The sequence below is a fragment of the Cnephaeus nilssonii genome (assembly GCF_951640355.1).
Source record: "Cnephaeus nilssonii genome assembly, chromosome: 6".
Lineage (NCBI taxonomy): Eukaryota > Metazoa > Chordata > Mammalia > Chiroptera > Vespertilionidae > Cnephaeus > Cnephaeus nilssonii.
Window position 1 is genome coordinate 92,831,768 of NC_137077.1, and position 21,798 is coordinate 92,853,565.

Genomic DNA, 21,798 nt, shown 5'->3' on the forward strand with positions numbered 1-21,798 from the left:
CCTGTGCATCTCCCCCTCTCTGTCCATTCCTCTCTCCTCTGTGCGTACCCCCTCTGTGCATCCCCCTCCACTCTGTGCATCTCCCCCTTCTGTGCTTCTCCCCCCTCTGTGCATCTCCCCCCTCTGTGCTTCTCCCCACGCTGTGCATCTCCCCCCTCTGTACATCCCCCTCCCCTCTGTGCATCTCCGCCCTTTATGCATTCCACCCCCCTCTGTGCATCCCTCTCCCCTGGCCATTTGAGATGTTCCAGCAGAAGATGACCCCTCCCCTTGTGCTCTGGAGACAGGCCATGGACGGCAGTGTCAGAACGGCACTGTGTGCAAGCCTGGGTGGGATGGGCCCAGGCACGGCATCACCAACTTCGACAACTTCGCCTTCGCCATGCTCACGGTGTTCCAGTGCATCACCATGGAAGGCTGGACAGACGTGCTATACTGGGTACGTAGCTGGTGATGGGCAGCGGCAGGGAGTCCGGGAGCTTAAAGGCTTGCTTCCCTCGACATCTCCCTTGTTCACCTCCCATGACTTTTATGGAGAAGCTGATGAATGCCTGTGATTTTTTTCAGGCCTTTGCTGAGAGACAAAGCAAACCCTCACACTCGCCCTGATGAGTCTCTCTCTGCCACCAGCCTCAGAGAAATACCACCTTTCAGTGTGCTATGCTGTTTCTAGTAAGAAACATGGCAGGCATACCATAGGATCCCATTCACTCCTCTCCCACTAGTGGGTTTTTCTCTTCTTATCATTGTCTTGCCTCTGTCCCCAAAAGACAGATCATTTATAATTTTTAGATCGTTTATAATTAAAGAGAAACATCAGGCCTGGTCTTCTAAAAAGAAGCCATTTTTAAAAAAAATATTTTTTATTGACTTTAGAGAGGAAGAGAGAAGGAGAGGGATGGAAACATCAATGATGAGAGAGAATCATTGATTGGTGGCCTCCTGCATACCCCACACTGGGATCGAGCCCACAATCCTTCCATGTGCCCTGACCAGGAATCAAGCCATGACCTGGTCAACGCTCAATCACTGAGCAACACTGGCCAGGCAGAAGCCATTGTTATTGAATGGCGTAGTGTTACAGCATGTTATTATACTCTTATTCTCAGAGTAATCTTACATATCATATGAGAATAGTCCAGACGAATACATTGCTGGCATTCCTAGTGTTAAGGAAACCCTCTGGTGCTTACGTGATGCATATTTAGAAACTATACTTCTTAAGTGTCAGCCAGTCGACAGCAAATCTTTTAAAATCTTTTGCCCCTTGCCTTGTCCATCAGCCAACACTACTTTGCCACCTTTGAGCCACTGAAGGGATTTTCGTACAGTCTATCCCACAGGCAAATACACACATCATGTTTGAGCTGTCTCCATTCTGGCAGAGTTAAATCCATTATTTGTAAAAACTCCAGAAAACATAATTCTTTATAGTATCTCCTATTTTAGCAGGAAATGATTCACCAGAATCCAGTGTTGTTCTCCAACATTTGAGTGAAAAATGCTTGTTGCCGTTCTTGAAAATACCATCTCACCTAGCATTTTGCAAATAGTCATATGTATTTGGCCATCCTGAGAGCCATGTGAGAGCCTGCTTAAGGAACGTGTCTACACACTAAAGCATGGAAGAGAGGGGTGATGCCTCCCCATCAAGCAGAGCTGCCAGACAGGCAGGAACTAATGCCATGAGGGGTGCTAACTTGTTTCTGAATCAGAAAAGTTTGTAGCAACATGGAGATGTGATATAGGGTATTGTATCCTCTAAATTTTTTATAAGCATCATGTTCTATTGATTAAAAACCCCGTTTCCCCAGTTTTTATCTTGTAGTGGACATGCTGAAACCCAGCGTTGCTATAAAATTGCACCTCTCTGCAAATGACTACTTGAAACTTGCCTGAGCACCTTGTACCTAGCAAACATTTACTGAGCATTCCTTGCATGCCAGGGGTGCCCCTAGGGACTGAGAATTCAGACTAAAACACATCCAGTTCAGGCTGAAAAGCTCAGTCTAGGGAAACACTACATTTCAACTGAATGATGGCAACACAACCAGAACCGGTGCTGGGAAAGTTGCTGTGTTGTCATACTTTCTTTTTTTCTTTTTTTTTTAATATATATTTTATTGATTTTTTACAGAGAGGAAGGGACAGGGATAGAGAGTTAGAAACATCGATGAGAGAGAAACATTGATCAGCTGCCTCCTGCAACACCTCCTACTGGGGATGTGCCCACAACCAAGGTACATGCCCTTGACCAGAATCGAACCTGGGACCTTTCAGTCCACAGGCTGACGCTCTATCCACTGAGCCAAACCGGTTAGGGCTGTTGTCATACTTTCAAAAGAAGATGAAGGCCAAGTCAACCCTTCCTCAAACTAAAATAAAACTTTGACAATATTTTCTAAGGCCCATACTGAATAAAAACTGATTTTAAATGATTTGTACAAAGAGAGGGAATTGAACTTATTATACTTAGGCAAATTTATTTCACTTAGCAAAGCTGATCAAATTCCCAAGTGGCCCTAACTGGTCCTTTTGCCTTGGGTGGATCCTTGGCCAGCCAAGGACAGAAGCATCCTTTTTCAGATGGGCAGTTTCTGCCTATGGGCCATGAACATATAGTTGTATGGAATGGTGCTTTGGAGCCTCATCAGGTGGGGCTTCAAATCCATGCCTTAAGTTGCTATGAAAACACCTTCAATGGCTGCAAGTTGAGAGCAGGGTAGTGGTGGGTGGGTGTGGGGTTGAGGGGGATAGGTATAATTTACTTTGCTAATGGCCCTGATGTGTTTTTGTGATCTTCCTTCATTACTTCCTCCCCCTCCCCAACCACAACTCACTGATACCCCACCAGCCAGATGTGACCCAAAGAAATACTATCATGATGACAGCAGAATAGGGAATGAGAACAAGCACACAAAGGCAACTACCAATTTTCAGCAGCTGTGTTGTGTTTCCTCCCCTGGGGTGTGTGTGATAGAGCTCAGGCTGGAAATGGAAAAAGTGTCAGAGGTGAAGAAACAATCCCAGGCTCATGGGACATGCCTCTCTCTGATTTTCCCAGCACCTTTTTGAAATGGCCATGTTATGTGTGTTTGTGTGTGTGTTTGTGTGTGTGTGTGTGTGTGTGTGTGTGACTGTGTGTGGGGGTCACACACACAGTCACACTCACACACACACACACACCTAAAGCTGAAACAGAGCCTCATACTTGGGTATTCATGATGGAGGCATCTCCCAGCCCAAAGCTCCTGGCTTTCAGATAATTTCTCTGATTGTTTTGACCTTCCTATGGCCATTTCGTTCTTCCTTCCTTCTTCCTATTTTTCCCTCTTCCTTCCTCCCCCTTGAGCATTCCTCCTCCTTGCCTCTAGGCTGTATCTCTAAACCCACAGCATCTCAAATCTCAATGTGCTTTAGTATAACATGGAGCTTTCTAAAATAAAGATGCCAAGACTTCCCTCAAGCCATTGGGTTAGAAGCTCCAAGTTAGACCCCAGTATCTGCATTTTTAAAGCTCCCCGTGTGGTTCTGATGCTCAAGCTGGAGTTTGAAAACCCCTAGAAGTCTAAACTATTGAATTTGAATGGTGCTGCTTTGGTGCCCTGATTTGAACCAGTCTAGGGAGACAGTTTCCATAGTAATTGGGGAAATAGGGTCTTCTACTCAGAAGAATGCATTTCTCTTAAAATCCAAGTGACAAGTCTAGAGGACATGGGAAGAAGCAACCCAGATTTTCAAGTATGGCAGTAAATGGAGACCCCAGGGCTGGGTTCCTTCTGAACCACCGAACAGCTGGTTAGAGGTTCGTAGGAAGAGACTAGATCGTTACAGCACTAAAGAAGCCATTGATTCAATCACTAGATACTACCTTGTAGAAGGGAGTTGGAAGGTCATCAGTAGCATACAGTAGGCACCTGCCTTCTGCTATGGAAGATACTGAGTCTATTTCTCCTTTTCTCTGACATTCATTATTTTACCTTGTTGTTGTGATTTTGAAGAGTTAGTGCACTCAAAATGAATCAAACTTGAATATTTCCTCAGCTATTAAACTTTGGCCATACACTAGGTCAAGGCCCCAACTAGCTGAACAATTAGCTTAAAACATTTCCTGTACCTAATGCCCCGTTCTAGAGGTTTGTAGATGGCTGGATATGGGGATTTGGAAACCAAGACAGAACTCAGGTCGGGGTGTGGTTTCCTTGGGAAATGGCTTCTTAAGCCAAAGCCTCTCCATTTCCTCCCAGAATGTTCACACCTCTTATGAACTTGGGGGAGGGGAGAGGACAGTAATCACATAAAAAGTGCAGCAGGGAGGAATTTAGGGTTGTATGGATGACCATTGGTATCTGATTCTACTTCCAGGTGTGTTTGGTTTTTTTAACCTAACGTCCCTAGCCTTCTGCATAAAATTCAAGACTACTTTTCTTATATGGTTTAGCCAAGTGCCTTCCTGAAGATACAAGAGGCTGCTAGATCAAGATGATCTGTAGGGTTCTCCTATTAGGGTCAGTTTAAAACTCTGAGCATTATCCCTTCCACATTTTAGCCAGGTCACGATTAAATAGATAAATATCAATCAGTTATCTGCTCAGTGCTGACTTTGTGCCCAGCACTTGAAATAGCTTCATCCATGCTCATGGCACACAGAATAACATGGCCACTGAACTGGAGTTTGGAACCCTCGGAGAAGGTCACATGTGAGAATTGTGCAAAAGGGAGGCAGCAGTGAGAGCAGGCACCAGAAAAGATTACAGAATAACTCTTCAAGAGGATGATGTTGACTTCTGTTCCCCCAAAGCCCTTCTGATCTAGGGCCCCTAAGAATATGGCATACTGTGTGGCACAATAGAAAGCACTCTGGTCTATGTTTTCCAGACTCCTGCTCCTCCCCACCCTGCCACCATTGGGATCACCATCTTCCCACCACCCATTGCCCCTCCACTGGTTTCTCTATGATCAGTACTTCCACTGATTTAAAAATATTAGCAATTGAGCTTTAAAATAAGATTAGAAACAATACTTAGTGAGAAATCATGTAAATGAAATATTTTAGAATCACAAAGAGTGTCTTCTGTAGGGTCTGGATTACTTTGGGTTCAGCAGGAGACCTTGGAAACAAGTATCACGTTTTGACTTTTCACAAGTCAGTTGTTGACACTGCACTATGTCTTGTCATTTCAGTACATGTCTGCACACGCTAGGAAGATATTTCTACTGATCTCTCTCTCTCTCTCTCTCTCTCTCTCTCTCACACACACACACACACATACACTCACACACACGCACGCACACATACACACATGCCCATCAGCCACACATCTCTGGTCTCTTGTCTCAGTGCTGCTGAAACATCCCTTGTTTATGACAACGGCCTTTTGCATTCAGGCAGGTTGTAACTCGGGTTTTACTCTGTTTTTCTCCCCTCCTCCGTGGCTTCTTCAAGAGGCCACCTCTTTTCACTAAATATAGAAGCTGAGTCTCCGGAGGCATCAGGAAAGGTGGAGCTGGATTCTGTTGATGACCTAGTAGTCATTCTAAGTCAAGAGTTGAGAAAAAAACCCTCAAGTGATCCATGAACAGCATTCTCGGCTCTAGCAGGTACCAGAGTAGAGAAGGTGGTAGGTCCTACTTAGGACCCTGTGGTCTTTAATTCGGAGTCTTTGTCAGAGTGTTACCCACTTACCCATCTTTAAACAGAGAATCTGTTATCTAAACTGTAAACCGTTGGTTCATAAACATATCAAGAAAGAGAATTAGCATCATTCAAAGTTATTATTTATTTACTTATTGGGTTTCATTTTATTCATTTCACTGGTGTAAGGCCTGAGTGGAGCCAGGAGTAGGGCTGGTGGGGAGAAGGCCTGCCCTTAAGGAGTTTAAGATTTAATTGAAGAGACGGGGGCCACACAAAGAAATGTGTCCTAACAACACAGGGCAACACAGAGAGCAGGGAGAGCATTGCAAGGGGATCGGTACCAGGAACAGGTGGGATTTTGCAGGCCCTGAGGCTGAATGAGGAGCATGAGGGCTCCTGCCTGGGAGAGCAAACGTAACAGTTCAGGAGATTGAAGAGAACTTGGTTTCAGCTTCTCTCAACAGACCAAGAAATAGCTCTGCTGCCCAGGGTGCCGTCACCAAGTGTTTAAAGGATCAATTAGGGGTCTAGTCACAGGCATCAGACTTGGCCCAGGCCCAGTGGCTGCTCAGGACAACAAGCATGTCTTCTGCCCCCTACACATGTCTTCTGTCCTCTCCATGGCGCCTGACCTTCCCTGGGAAGTCAGTGCACAATCCCATCTGAGTTGAGGGATTTTTAAAAATAGATTGTAGATGGAGGGGTTAGTTTTGTGGGCTTGCCTTCTCTGTGTTAGGAGCCCATTGGTGTCTTTAACGTGCAAACCAGGCGTTTTACTATGCTCCGAGGCTCGCACAGGTTTTCTGTGCAGAACAATGAGCAGGCGTAGGGGCAGAAACGAGTCAGGTGAGACCTGTTATCTGCTATGCTGCTCTCTCAGTGACCCGTGGATGGACACCCCATGTCCCAGCAAGCAAGGTGACAAAGATCACGAGTAGTCACCGATTTATCCAGTCTTTGCTCAGGGCACAGGCATTTTTGTCAGCAGCAAACCCTGTCCTCTAATGACACTGTATAAAGTGCTGTGACTTTTATGGGTTTACACCTCCTGCCTTTGTTGGCAAGTGACAGCCTCTTTTGGCATTAGCTGTGACAATCAGTCTCTTTAGATTCACGGTGCCTATGCCAAGCCTTACGGAAGAAAGGCACCGCTTGAAAACCCAGAGAAATCAGCTGACATCGAGAGTGGCCTAGAGGGAGTAGGGGCCAAGAGGTGTTCCTGCTGCTTTTTCTTTTGGGGGAAAAATATACATTGATTTAAGTTTGGATTCCCATCAAGGAATTAGACTGAATGGTTTCAGGAGAGTCTTCTGTATTTTCATTCAGCATTGCCTTTGTCCACTGATTCTAGGACTAGCGAGCTGTGTGTTTCAGCAAAGGCGGGGTCATGTGTCACTGTGGGCCCCAGAGGCATGATGCTGTGGACGGTGCACATCGGGAGGCCTCTCCACACGCCGTCCCTGGGAAAGTCAGAACACCGCTGTGTTGCAGGCCTAAGAAACAACTAGCTTTCATGGTTAGAAAGGACCTCTCCCTTTTCACCTCTAAATCAGGGTGTCAGCCATCTGGGTCATTTTTTGAAAACGTGACTGTATTTATTCTCTCTTCTAAATAGCTCCATTAGAGCCGATTTAAGACATCGATCTCATCTCCAAGTATTGCCCTACTTCAGAGCCACCCAGCATTGTCAGTGCTCTACCCAGGCTGCCCCAAAAGTAGGTGGCCTAGAATAAAGAAGAGAAAGTAAGAGGGGAAACAAAGGAGCTCTCTTCTCTCTGGCCAGAGCCAGGCGACCAGAGAACCCCTCTTGTGGCTGTTGAGCATTGCCCACTAAGGGGGTACTGGGCTCCTAAGACCACCTTGGGAGCTTGCTAATCTATCATTTGTCCTCCTACCCCGCACCTACTATCCCATCTGAACCTCTGAAAGAACTCCCCCACAGCCTAGGAAGAAGCCAAAGCAGAAACAGAAGGCAACGGGGAGAGGTTGAGACCCGGAGTCTCCGGATGTGGCCCTGGCTGTGGGTAATCTATGGGTCTTGAGGCCAGCTGTGCAATTCCTGTGGGTGATGTGGTCTGTAGCTCCATTCACTTGAGGTTATTAATGATTTTGAAAGTCACTTACCTTGTGTATGGCACAGAGGACAAGACATTCAAACGAAAAACAGGAGCCCAAGGACATCTCCAAGGCTCCTGGGTGTGTTGACTCATCAGAGCTGTGGGGCCTGGAAGACTATTTTCTGTCGGTTAAGCAGTCGCAAAATTTAGGGGGTAGAAGGAAGCAGTCAGGAGAGATTTCATTTCAAGGAGCCAAACAGCCCTGCCTCCCACTCACCCTCCTCCCGGGCTCCGGAGGCAGCTCTATAAGGGTGAACTGGTGAGCATGCCATTGCCTCCTGGAACTGCCTGCTCCCAGCGGTCCTGTCCTGAGGGAGCTGAGGTCTGGGATCCAGGAGGAGCAAGGGAACTTCTTCAGAACGGAGCCCTTGATCCCCTACCCCTGCTTGGAGAAGCACTGCTCTAGGGTTAAGCACAGAACCAGCTGGTTGGTCAGTCACACGGTCAGAACAGCCGTGAGATTGTATGCAGTGTGCTGTGTGTATGCGTATTTTCTCTGGTGAGAGTCCACAGTTCTCTTCAGCCTTCTCTGACCTCCCCACCCTCCCAAAAGAGAAAAGATGCACTAAATTAAGGATGAGGAAAGGACCTCTCTGACCCTCATTGGAAGGACTTAATCTGAGAGAGGAAAGGTGGGACACTCAAGGCTTCACCTGACCTTGCATCGGGGTCCATAGACGCCTCCTCACAGATGCCCCCTCCCATCTCAGGCTGCTTCCAACCCGGTGGCTCTCACTGTGGCCCAGAACACACGTGTTACACACGGTAGGCACTTAGTACATACTTGTTGAACAAACAGGGACTCTTAACAAGACTGCTACCAAGGATAATAGAAGGATGATGTCACCATGCCCATAATAAAATGTGACCTACAGACCCCCTAGTATCACATGACCATCATTGCCATCATTACGTGGCCTGTGGTCCACCAGCTCACTGTGGCTCCCACGCTTTTCTCCTTCCTAATCTCCTAACACCAACCCCGCCGCTGCTTGAATTAGTGCAGTTTTGTTTTCCTCCTGGCAGTGAAGACGTTACTGGACTTCCCTCAGGTGGCTTGGTTTCCTGTCAGCTTTGGTGCAGAAAGTCAGCTTCTGGCTGAAGGAGGCTCCCGGCTCCCTGCAATTGGGCAGCTCTGACTCACGGGGACCTCTCGCCCTGCCTCCTCACTGCTGCTGTTGTGTTGCACATTTTAGGGCTCAGCCACTGGGAAAAGCCTCCATCCCAGAACCAGGATGGCTGTCCAGTTGTAGGCTCTATTTTTAACAACCACCAACTTCCTAGGAAAGCCCCATTTCCACGACAGGATGATATGCCCTCCAGGCTCCCTCTTACTCCTGCTTCCCTTGCCCAGCCTGGCCCTGCTTGTTCTCCTGCCTCACAAGCCACTCCTGCCTTTTGGGCTCCAATAACCCTGCATGTTCACCTATACTACTGCATTCACCTCCTTGCATTGTGGTTGCCTTTTATTGATCTGTTCCTCCTTCAAGCACAGGCTTCCTGACAGCACAGTGCCTGGCACATATCAAGCTCATTCATTCATTCAACAAACCTTTACTGAGCACCTGCCGCCTGCAAGGCATTATTATAGGCTCTTGGGATACAGCAGTGAACAAAACAGGCCCAAACTGCCTGTCTTCGCAGAGCTTACTAGTACATTCCAGTATGGAAGACAAGCACATAATAAATGAGTAAATTATAAGTTAGAAAGTGATAAGCACTATGGAAAACACAGCAGGGTGTGTGGAAGTGTGAATGATCAATAAACTCATACTAAGTTGAATTAAATTTGGCATGGTTCAGTGGACATAGGTGAGAATTCTTCTTTTCTCCCTGACCCAGTTTAACAAATGACCCCCAAGCCCTTGACATAATTTTTGTACTTTGCACCATGATTACATTTGATAGATTTCTCTAACCAAAGTATGGTAACCCCAGATAAATATTAATAAATTTGCAAAGAATATATTGGTATTTAACACTTTAAACCAGTCAGACTAGGTAGATCATGCGCACTTGTCAATCTTTTTATTCGCAGCAAGCAAAGGACGTATTTGTCTAGCATACGTACTCAGGGCCCCTGAGGGCGGCACTGTCCCAGCACACCTGGAGCTCATTTCAGGCACCTGGCGGTGGTCAGCAACCTTCAGCCTGCTTTAGGGTCCCCTGGGTGATTAACATGGGGCTCATTGAATTCTCTAAATTCTCTAAATGCTGGATCCATTGGGAAGGTTTCCTTCCCCCACATCCTGGAAGGTTCCAGATCTCTGGCTCTAGCAGTAAAAGCTGAGGCACGTCCAACACCAAGCTCAGATGCAGTGGAAGATTTACTGTCACATAAACCCAAGTGAGTTAAAATCATTCCTTACTGAAGAAATTATTTTTTGAGGCAACCCACCTTATTTGACAAGTGGATGGAAAACATTGGGGAAATTTTTGTTCCAGAAAATAAAATAACAGAGAGAACCAGACAAGATCTCTCTTAAGGCAGAGCCTGCAAAAGTCCCTGACAGTTCAGGTCAAGGCCATAAGTATTCTGAATATAGGTGATGCAGGGGTAGCAATGGGCCGTGACCCACATAGACAGATACCAAGGTCAGCCCCATTCGTCTCCTCCAGATTCTCTCCACTGCCTCTCTACCTGCCTCCTCGCTTTGACTCAGTTCTGCTTTCCTTCTTTCCTAACTTTCCTTCATCTTTCCAGATGCAGGACGCTATGGGCTATGAGTTACCCTGGGTGTATTTTGTCAGTCTGGTCATCTTTGGATCCTTTTTCGTTCTAAATCTGGTTCTCGGTGTGTTGAGCGGGTAAGCTGACCATTTCTATGTCCTCCTTACAATGCAGCCGAGCAAGGTCCCAGGTTCCACTCTGTCCATCGCCAGGATCCTCAGGGATGGGACCCTAAGAGGCCCAGGAAAACCAGGGGGAAACCCCAAATTCTGACCCATTGGCAGGCAGGCTGTTTGGCCTCTGATTTCCACCTAGAGGACCGGGGTCCTGGCGCTGCATGGGTCGGTGTCTGGAGCCAATGATGGGTGCTGGGCCATGCTCGACTGCTGTGTGCACCTCACTAACTATCATTCCGTTCTTCCAGGTCAATGATGCCGTAGGAAGGGACTGGCCCTGGATCTATTTTGTTACACTAATCATCATAGGGTCATTTTTTGTACTTAACTTGGTTCTCGGTGTCCTTAGCGGGTAAGCAGGACCAAGGAAAAAGGTCTTGATTTTTCCATTTTATTTACTCTTTCTGCTATTCCTGGCTTTATTCTTTTACTGGCTCTGATGAACCTGGGATAAGGGGCCACCTCAGGAGCCTTGAAGTGAATGTCCTTGGCCTGGCTGGGCAGGGTCAAATGTACAAATGATAAATTATTTGGTTCAGGCTCCACCATGAGACACCGAGGCCCACCTGTCTCCTGCCAGCTCATCCAAGCCCCTCCCTCTCTCAGGCAGCTGCTCAGTAGGCAGGTGCTTCTCCTTGTACCTGAGGAGCAGCATGGAGACACCCTGGCCCAGGGAGGCCTTGGCAGCTGGAATCGGAGGGAAGAGTCACAGACTGTGTGCTTCAGCATATGCAGCAGTCTTGCAGATGGGTCCTTGCCTGACCATCGGGCCAGTCCCAGCGTGTGCCCGGCTCACAGTAAAGATGAGAGAGCCAGGCTAATAAGAGTTTCAGTGTTGAACCAGGGTAATAAGAGTTTGATTTAAACTACAAATAAACAAATGCAGACTAAAAATATAATTCCTTTTGATTCTAATTCATAGACTGAGCAGTCCATCTCTGAATGAAAAGGGCACTTAGCTCTTTAAAGCCCTAGATTATTTGAGAACTGAGGAGAAGCAATGTAGTTTCCTTTCTCCTTGGCTCCACGTATAAAACTTGCTTGATTTTGGCTTTTGCTCAGATGAAGTTAGAAAGCAGTAGAAGCAGCAGAGGTACAGGGCATGGAGGAGCCCTGGAGATGGCCGCCTTTGTCATGGGATTCACTGGATTTCCTCAGCCCACTTTCTTCATAAGCCCACACCAGCCGTGCCAAGGCCTAACACCTAAATGCTCCTGGTAGCCTGCTCCTGGGTGTCACACTCTGCTGCCTTGGTTAGGAGGGAGGGGTGCAGTCTATTTCTGCTCTGTTCCAGGCAGGTCAGCTGCTTTGAATAGCCTATCCTAGATCTCTAGGGACATTAATTCTGGGGGAAAGTCGGGCATAGGGAGAAAGATTGATCTTCATTTTTACTCAGTAATAAACCAGGAATGGCTACTCCAACCTCCTGCCACAGCCTAATGCGATGCAGGAGCATCAGGTTTAGTCTTAGGAACTGGGTGAAGGAAGGACTCCGCTTCCACCCTCACCCTTTCCCCTGGTAGGTGGCTTGTTAGAGACTTTGATGACATCATGCCTCTGCCAAGGTAAGACCACACAGGAAACGAGGGTATTCCCTCAGGGTAAGAGTGATGAGATCAGCTGCCTGGAAGGTGGAAAGGCTTATGTATTTGTGTTCCAACACGAGAAAATGCCCCTGGGTTTCTATGTAAATCAGCAAGGAAAGCATTGAAATCAGCCTCATCCCCACTGAAGACAGAAATTTAGATATCCTAGCTCTGCACTTTCTAGAAGCATAATGTTGAGCAATGTTACCTCTTTAAGCTTTAGTTTCCCATCAAAAAACATCAAGATAACAATAGGTTGTTGGGGTGATAAAATAAGATCATTTATGTGCAATACTTAGCATATAGTAAATGCTCAGTGATAGTGCTATCGTTACAGTGGTTATTGTATACTTGGTGCCTGTCATAACTGGAATTAGTGAATTGAATCATCAAAAGTTAGGTTTTAAAGATGAGGACAGTGAGCACAGAGGTGTTAAGTGACTTGCATGGTGTCACTTGGCTGGTAAATAGCAGAACAAGGCTCCCGTCTTCCCATCATTGCCCATTGGGTACACAATAAATGACCTTGAACTGAAATACAAGCCAGAGCTCTGAACCTCTAGAAAAAAAGTCTAATGATTCCATTTTCTTCCCCCAGAGATTAGAAACAAATTTAAGGGAAAGACCCCCACCCCGCCCCTGGAATTGGGTTTGGAGAGTGGGAACTAGACTACAAATACCCCTCCTCAAGCAGAGAACCTGCCCATAGTCCTTGCCCCACAAGAAAAATCATCTTCCTGGTTGTATCAGAGCAGAGATGTCACCTGTCAGCAGCTGCTGATCTGAGAGAAAAGCTGTTGGAGACTCAGCTGTTGGAGGCTCAGACCCAGTGAGAGGGTGTGTAAAAATGCCAGCCCAAAGCCTGGCAAGTAGTAACACCCAGAGTGTGCGCGGACTCTGAACAGGAGCACCAGGCCTTCAGACCTCGGTACCTTGAGTCCTTGGTCTGCAGTGGTGTCCTGGAGACCTTCCCCGCACCTGCTCCCTGACCTTCCCCGAGCAGTGCCTGCTGCTCAGAGCTCTGCAACATCTGACAGAACATCACCCAAGGCCTCCTGGGCCCCTGGGCACACCCTCTGCTGATACAAAGAAGTGTCCGTGGGCAAGCAGCTCCCCTTCCTGGGTTAAGGAACCCTTTCTAACCTGTCAAGAGGGCCAGCCAACCTGAATGGGCCACCCTGAGTCCATGAAGTGACAAAACCTGAACTCGGGCTCCTGCTGCCTGACTAGCTGGTGGCGGCAGTTTGGGGTTTGAATCAGTGTCTTGATTAGGCAGGACCACAGGAATGCAGCAGAACTCCCACTTATTCATTAGTCAGGCTCCTGGGTAAGCCAGCCTTCCGGGAGCATTCAGAGAGTCTCAGAGCCCAGAAACTCACTGCAGCAATGAGGCATGACCCGGAGCCAGCAGTCTCTCTGCCGGCAGCATCAGGCGGATTAGCTCATGCAGTGCCCCCAACAACCCTCTGAGCTAGTGCTGTTCACACCTCCATCTTAGAAGAAAAGTGAGCTTTCCATGAATTCCTACCTCACTTCTGACAGGTGAAAAGGGGAGGATCCCGGTTAAATCCAAGCAATGTGAACCCATAACCTCTATTCCTGACCTCCATGTTATACTGTCCTCCAACCAATTTGGCCGGTTAATCCTATGTCCTGAAGTTATAGTAAAAAGGAGGGAGATGAAGAACAGAACTGCCGTGGGGAAGGGCGAGACAGCAGGCAGCAGCCCTGGTCCACGGCTGGCTCCTGGAACAGCCAGCAGGAGCAGAGTCCCAGGAGGAAGGTGTAGAGCCTGCGCAGTAGGCTGCAGCCAGGCAGGGCTGTTCAGCATGGGGGCTGGCAACCAGCAAGTCTTAACAGTGCCTCAGAGAGAGCAGCCCCCACTCAGCAGCACTGCAGGCTTGGAGCATTCTGGGCCTGGGGGCATGAAACCTACAGCTGTCAGTTAAGAGTAACTCACGTTCAAATTATGTCCCTCAGCACCAAGAAAAGGCTCAAGTGTGCTTGGAGCTTGCTGCTCATGAAGGTAGGGAAGATGACACTCCATGAAGCTTCCATTTAAAAGTTGGGAATCAATAATGTTGGTCGTCAAAGGGTCCTTTGGGTGTCCTTCATCTAGGATACTCACACATCCTGACAGGGCTGGATAGGGCCATTGGAAAGAACATACGTGTTCATTATCTATTGGTCCTCACAGGCCTGGTGTTATAGATATGAATCAGGTTACATTTGTGTTCCCCTTGGAAGGCTCACCCTCCAGCCTATCAGAATTACAACAGCAGTGACTGTGAGAGTCTCAAAACTGCACTGGACGCTGTAATCAGTTGCAAGTCCCTGGACTCTGGAATCCAGTTATGTTTTGCTTTTAAGTGATTGTGAACAGAGGGCTACAGGCATGTGCCTCCAGTTGACAAGGGGCCCAGTACCTCTAGGCATCCAGTTCTTTTCCCCTGGGGAGATGTGCATGTCTCTCTCCCCCAAAAGCAGAGAGCAGGGTAGGTAAGCATGTTACCACCTGAAGGCATAATTGGACCATGGCACAACACCCAGGTCCAGACGGAAGCAAGAGAAAAGCCAGGGTGAACATGCCTTGTGGGTGGAAGCAGAAGAGATGCAGCATAGACAGTCGATTCTCATTATTCTGTGACGTCCCCACAAATGCTGAGTATCAATCCCGAACCACTGATCTCAGGAGAAATACAGGGGGAGGTTCCTGTGCGTATCTGATCACACCATTTTAATCAAGTGATCAGTACATAACTATGTATTTTGTGTGTTTCTCTTTAAATACACTTTACTTAATTCACATTGTTGATTCATTAACATTGAACTTATGGCCAACAGCACTGTAACTCATGCCTGAACAAAGCTCATCTAGCACACGTATTTTCTCCAGGAGGCACCTCACAGCCTTCTTGCACTTAGCACACTGGACAGCACTTCAGCACGCTGCTTGGGGCCATTTTAAACAGCAGAATCACCAAAAAAAACACAAAAGTGGCAATAAGCAGACCATAAAACTGTGGCAATAAACAGACTATAAAAAGGACCTCTGTTCACAGTCTGAGAGCTGAAACAAGAAGGCAACGGGTCATCTTGTCTGACCTCAGCTGGGGATGTGACTCCAGTTTTCTTCCATTCTACAGATGTCTGCAGATGACCTCACAGGCACACAAGTAATTGACTTGGGGTTACAAATAAATTTTAGTGAGTAGGCAAATTCGCAAATACAGAATCTGTGAATAATGAGGATCGGCTGTATGCATCATAGAGGGCCTAGAGCACCAGTCGTCGGTATTGAGGATTTTCCACTTGCACGTCCCTGTGCTCGCTTTACATTAGTGAGTGCTGGTCCTCTGGCTCTCCACTCCACCCTCATTTTTCATGTTGGCCCCTGCTGGCCAGAGAAGTGCTTCTGCCTATGACAAATCCCACAGCTGTGACTGATTGTCTAGCCGACTCGGTCCCTGGGCCCAGCACAGCCCGACAGGCTGGGGCTTCATGTCTTCATTAGCTCAGTCCCCAGAGCAGGTGCCTGGCTGGCATCCAGGCGAGGAGATAAAAGAGAGCCAGGCACTGCCACCCAGAAAAATCCCTTACTGCGTGGGGTCTGGATAGGGAAACCTGGCTCACCTTCCATTCGGCTGCAGTGTGATTGTGTCCCATGACCCCTGGGAGCCAAGGGGAGCCACAGGCTTCCGATCTGACCCTGCCACTTTTCCATCCCCCTCACACCCCCCACACACCTCAGTTTTCCTTCATCATAGGGGATGTTTGATGTTTACTTTGAGTCCCCAGAGGGTACCGATGGTAAGTTTTATTCCACAGGGCAGATGCTGTAACAGGTCTGGGTCAATTGTCCCTACTCCAATTGGGCCTCAGTCCTATCCTCCCAACCCTAGAAGAAGGATTGGTAGTTGTTTTGTAACTAGAACTTGAACCCTCTGCAAAATATTCCAAAAGAGCCTAAATAAACCCTCAGCTATTTAGTCACCTTACAACCCAAACCCACTCCACGGGAGAGGGGATGGAGGTGCAATTGCGTGTGGGCAGAAAGAGAGCCGAGAGAGGGGCTTTGAAGTGTAGTATTGGAGTTGATTCGCACAGGGAGGGGACTTCTATATGAAGTGACTCTCTCCAGAGAGCAAGCCTACAGCCCTGGGGCAGTGTGACTGGGTACAGAGGTTTGGGGCAGATGGCATCTTTCCTTGTCCACCGCAATAACAAAAGGACGGCTGGGCAACGCAGAGCAAGGCTTCCATCGTCACTGCAAGCTGCTAATCTGGCCCCTTTTCCCTGGATTAAACTCCCTGGGAAGGAAATGAGGGTACCCACCAGTTGGCAGGAAGCCCAATGAAAAGCAAGTTCAATCCAATTAGAATTCAATCAGATTTAGGAAGAAAATTCCATCCAAACCAGAGCATCATTAAGGCAGCAGTTGAAGAGAACTCATTAGCTTGAGAGCTCCCACAACTCCCAATTAAGAAGTTCCCTAGACCACTTCCAGCCCCAACCCCATTCACCATAAAAATGGTGAGTTCTAAAACCCAACCCAGGCTCTCCAAAGCAGCACTAGCAAAATGCGCATACTAGCCGGTGGGTGTGGTGGATTCAGGGGCTGAGCCCCTGCCCACTACTGTTTGTTGGTGTGTCCTTCCTTCCAAGGTGCTTCTGTAGAGTGTCTGGCTTGTGCAAGGAATTCTTTCAAGGTGGTTTCTGCAGCCGCCTGCCGTGAACTACACCTTTACTGGTGAGAGAAGGAGGAATCATATTTCTAAGAATTAAACAAGATGCCCAGTGCAACACACACACACACACACACACACACACACACACACACACACACCACTGAGGGCCCCATTCCCCATAGACTGAGTATCAAGCAGAGAAATGCTCCTGTGTACGATTTGGGAAGAAAAGACACAGACTTGCTTGGCAAGTTAAGAACTAGCCTTCTTGATCACCACCTTCTGCTGCCAGCCCTGCCTTGCTAGGAAAGTGAATTTGAAATCAGAGAGAAATAAGGACAGAATCATAGAAAATAGAAAATAAATAGCCATGCTGTCAAATTTTTCAATAGGCCCTTCTTTTGGCAAACTCCAACTCCAATTTCTACTCATTATTACTTTAAACTGAATGCATCATTTAACTTTTATATCATCTTGATTTTATGTATTTTTCCATTATGATTAGATTTCTTTTTTAACCTAAAAGGCAGCCCCCAGGACATTTTCTTGTGTTTGGAACCCTCATTGTCTCCATGTGAGAAAGCACTTTCTCTAGATTAGAAATCCTTCCAGGCAGCTAAGAGAGACAGAAAGAGCCCTATTCATAAGAATAAAGAAGGAGGGGACTCATTCCCCTGGGTCTCAAATCAGTGGTGGACTGGTACCTATTTAATAATTGGCTCTTTAGGGGAGAAAGCTGTGGTTTATAACATTTGCCAATTCCCATGGTGTAAATATTCCCACCATGGCCAGTTTCGAGCCACCACAGAGACCTCACTGAAGCCAGAGTTGGGAAGAGCCAAGTGCAGGTGGCTCTCGGGAGCCACTGTGGCTGAGCAGGCTTCAGCACACCCGGCTCCTAACACCTTTTGTCACCCAGAGGCTCTTGAGACTTTTCTCCTGCCGTCCTACGCTGGGGAAAGGCGAATGCATGTTCCAACTGTTGTGGAGGTTTTTTGGTGACTATTCGGAAGGAGTTTCCGGGTCATTGGAGAACAGTTGTTACTGAAGGCAAAGCCTGTAATCATGATCCAGGAAAAAGGGAAATGGGTTTTATCCCTCCCATTCAGTGACTCCTTCTATTTATGTGAGAGCCAAGACATAACCTGGGATGGCTAGAGAAAGCTATCTGTGGACGTTGGGGCATGTGGGCGGGCTTCCTAGTGCAAAGCCATCCTCACTTTGGTTTCCCCTTGTCTCCATCTCTCCTTCACGCCCCACCCACGCCCTCCTTCCATGCGCTCCCTGCCCTGCCCACTCCACTCTCTCTCCAGAGAGTTCTCCAAAGAGAGGGAGAAGGCCAAGGCTCGGGGGGATTTCCAAAAGCTGCGAGAGAAGCAACAACTGGAAGAGGACCTGAAAGGCTACCTGGACTGGATCACACAGGCGGAAGACATCGACCCTGAGAACGAGGACGAAGGCATGGATGAGGAGAAACCCCGAAACAGTGAGCAGCATCCTATGTCTTGGCTGGGTTCTCAGAGAGGGAAGAGATGGTGGGAGCACAGCAGAAACCTTTTACCGCCAACCTTTCTTTACAGTTGTATTCCTGGAACAACTTTGGTCTCATTGCTTGCAATCATTTGCTACTCATAGAAGTCAGTGAAATAATTGTGATTGATCTGTAAAGCCTCATTTTCTTTTAGAATCTTGGATCCTAAAGACAGTTTAGATTTTGCTAAGGTGCACTCTTTATTTTTAAATCAGACATCCCCCTCTGGGCTCCCTCTCTTTGGGCAGAGGGCAGGCTCCTGCACCAGGCTTGTTACAAAGAATACTTTCCACCAAGCAGCTCCCTGGGAAGCAGGAACCTCGCCCCCTTTGCAGCAGACTTCCAAGCACCATTGTGCTTTCTCATAGGAAAAGCAGCCAAAGGTTTCTCTTAAGGAGGTTAGATTCAAAGTACTAAATGGGAAGACTGAGGAAGCCTAAGGGCATTTGACAGAGTTATAGAAACTGAGCTAAATCCCTCCCTCTGGGGTTGCACGGGGCAGGCTCTCACCAGATAAGCCCAGTGGGTCTCAAAGTGTGGTCCCTGGACCAGCAGCACCTGGGAAGTTGCTAGAAACTCAGGCTGAACTTCAGATGTGCTGGCTCAGAGATCCTGGGGTGGGGCCCAGCAGTTGGTCTGAACAGCCTGCAGATGGTGGTGCTGCGGGTGCATTTGAGAACCACTGGGTTAGGTCCGACTGTTCTCCCTGTTTCATTGGACCTCCCTCTCTCTGATGACCACACACTTGCCTCCTCTCTCTGTGTGCACTCTTTCCCATTCATTTTGCATGTTTGAAGAAGCAGCGTTCCTCAAGCTATATTCTAATTGCTAAGCGTTTCTTCCTCAAGCAGCATAACTTGAAAACATGCTCCTGAACCTTGAGCATCTAGGGTAGTCAGGAACCAAACAGGTTAAAAAGCCAACAAGATGGTTGCTGTATGGAGACAGGCAGGTAAGGTGGGAAGCCAGAAACATTTCCTGAGTGGACGGAAGGTGATAGTACCCACCGAGTCTCAGGGAGGCTGATGGAGGGAAGCAGGATGCTGGTATGGATCAGATGCTTCTCTCCTTAAGGAGCCAGGAAGGCGCAGGACTGCCGGGCCAGCTGCCCTGAGAAAAGCACAGTCTTCCCATCAGCTGTGAAATCCTTGTGTGCGCAGGCGTGTGTGTGCATATATATCCTAGCACACACATGTAAATACAGTGAGTCTAGTTTCTTGCCCTTATAGTAGGCATTTGCTATGTCCATGTGTTCAAACTCCCGACTGGTTTCTGTGAGTTTCTGCTCATTCGCATCTGAGTCCTGACGGGGGATCTAGAGGAGGATTGGGTGGAGGAAGTGGGGAAGGAGACAGCAATGGTTTAGCTGCAGAGACCGATAGAACCCTCCACCAATGCTCCCTTTCTGATTGTTGCTCAAGAGGCAAACACAAAATTAAAACACACAAACAACAGGGACTGGTAACGACATACTTTAATAACCTAAGGAGGCAGGTTGGAAGACAAGGCCTTCAATGGATTTTAACAGTGAGCAATGGTGCCATGGGGGTCTTTCTGGGAAAATGCTTGGCAGATTCTATGACACTGTTGATGGAACTGTGGCGTAGTTAGTTTGTGCATGGACTTGTATGGTAGGTAAGTACCACAGGGAAGCTTACCTCTGAAACACAGAAACTGGCATCTTGGCCCCTCTCCATCCTTAGTCAGGGCAGAGGCCCAGGGTCATAGTTAATGCTGATGAGCAAGTTTCTTAGCATGTTATTAAAAATGAGCAACATCCACTACTTAGCAGTCAGTTGTGGTCCACGGACACACGTAGTTATTCTGTTCTCTGCCTAAAGCAAGAGCTTCCTAGAATTGTGCCGCTTTCCTGTCCTGACCATTAAATGAATAAATTCCAAGGCGTTCCCAGCATGGAGAATTCTTTGCTGCTGGACCAGATCACGTGGACAAGGCCTGTCCCCCCACATTTCTGGCCAGGCTTTGGGATGAGCGTGATGAACTGGACAGAACCTCTGCCAAGATTTTCCGAAGTCCGAATATGGATGAAATCAGACTCTGGAGACTGCTGTTCCTCCCCCCATGTGCTCCTTCCCGAGGGCAGGAGGAGCCTTTGCTGTCTGCTTCTGGTCCTCAGCCAGCCTTGTCCTAGGAGGACAGAGTGGGAGCCTGCCACCTTCAGTTGTTGAAATGGTGCTAGAACAGTCCTACTGGGTGGGCAAGGAAATGAGTCTATAAAAAAGCAAGATGAAGAGTAAAATAGAGCCATGCAATGAAATGGATGTGAGAGATGTAGTAATGGAGCCAGGAAACCAGTCCAAAAGACTGTGTCTATTGGGGAAGTCCAATAAAAGCAGTGATTAAATTATTAGGGAATTGGCAACCTAATAGATGTGCAGAAAAGGCAAGCGTATGGCTCAGGAACTATATTCTTGTCTTCAAAACTTCATAGTTTGCCCTTTGAAACAAACACAAGGGGAGAAATGCTGCTATAATTTATATGTGTGTTTCAATTAAAGTAGTATCTTAGCCTTTGAAATTGATAAAAATTTACAATATAGTAAGCTCTGCCAGTTCTTTTCAGCTCAAAAACAAAGTAGTCTTTTAAGAAAAAAAAAATGCATCATCACTATTCATCAATGGCTCTGGCAACTTCTGTTCTTCCCTGGGCAGAAGGCAGGTCAGCACCTGCCAGATGCTGCTGGAGTAGGACATGGTGACAGAGAGGTGGCACCAGGGCAGGACAGTGAGCATACCTGCAGGAGCCCGATCATGCACTTTTCCTAGGAAAAGCTACAAACACCGTGGAGGAAATAGAAAGAGCAGTGGTAGAGAAGACAGAGAACAAGGGCACAGTTAGGAGGTACTTCTCTAAGTAATTAGAGTAATGATGTAGCTGGTAAATTATATCCAAAAACATGTTCCCATTTATGCTTCCACCCATTAAAGTCTGCTACATGCCAGACACTGTTTCAGGTGCAGAGGATATAGCAATGAGCAAAGCAGTCAAAAATCCCTGCCCTCAGGGAACTTACCTCCTAGTGGGGAGACAGTCAGTCAATTAAATGGTATGTCAGAGAGTGATAAGTACCATGGCGAAGGTGAAATACAAGAGGGAGACAGAAGTGCTGAGAGGTTGTAATTTAGGTAGGGTGCCCAGAAGTACCTCACTGAGAAGGTGGCATGTGAATAAAGACTTGAAGGCAGTAAGGAAATATGTAGATATTTAGGAAAAGAGCATTCTGGGCAGAGGGAATAGCCGGTGGAAAGGCCTCAAGGGAGGAGCAGGGCTGATGTATTTGAGGAGCAGAGCGGAGGCTAATGTGACTGGAGGGGAGTGAGTCAGAGGGGGAGAGGTAGGTGATGAGGTCCAAGGTAACCAGGACGTGGA

At 47.5% G+C, this 21,798-nt stretch overlaps 1 protein-coding gene across 8 annotated transcripts in view; it reads left to right on the top strand.

Annotated features, from left to right (window-relative positions):
• Positions 1 to 21,798, top strand: part of CACNA1C (calcium voltage-gated channel subunit alpha1 C) — a 590,813-nt gene that overhangs the window by 414,807 nt on the left and 154,208 nt on the right. For 6 of the 8 annotated variants that reach the window (XM_079775042.1, XM_079775041.1, XM_079775040.1 and 3 more), the window contains 3 exons: positions 243 to 439; positions 10,851 to 10,954; positions 18,190 to 18,362. In XM_079775042.1, the coding sequence (XP_079631168.1) occupies positions 243 to 439; positions 10,851 to 10,954; positions 18,190 to 18,362 (474 nt within the window). The remainder of the gene's footprint in view (positions 1 to 242; positions 440 to 10,850; positions 10,955 to 18,189; positions 18,363 to 21,798) is intronic. The other 2 variants (XM_079775038.1, XM_079775043.1) reach the window with 1 other exon arrangement.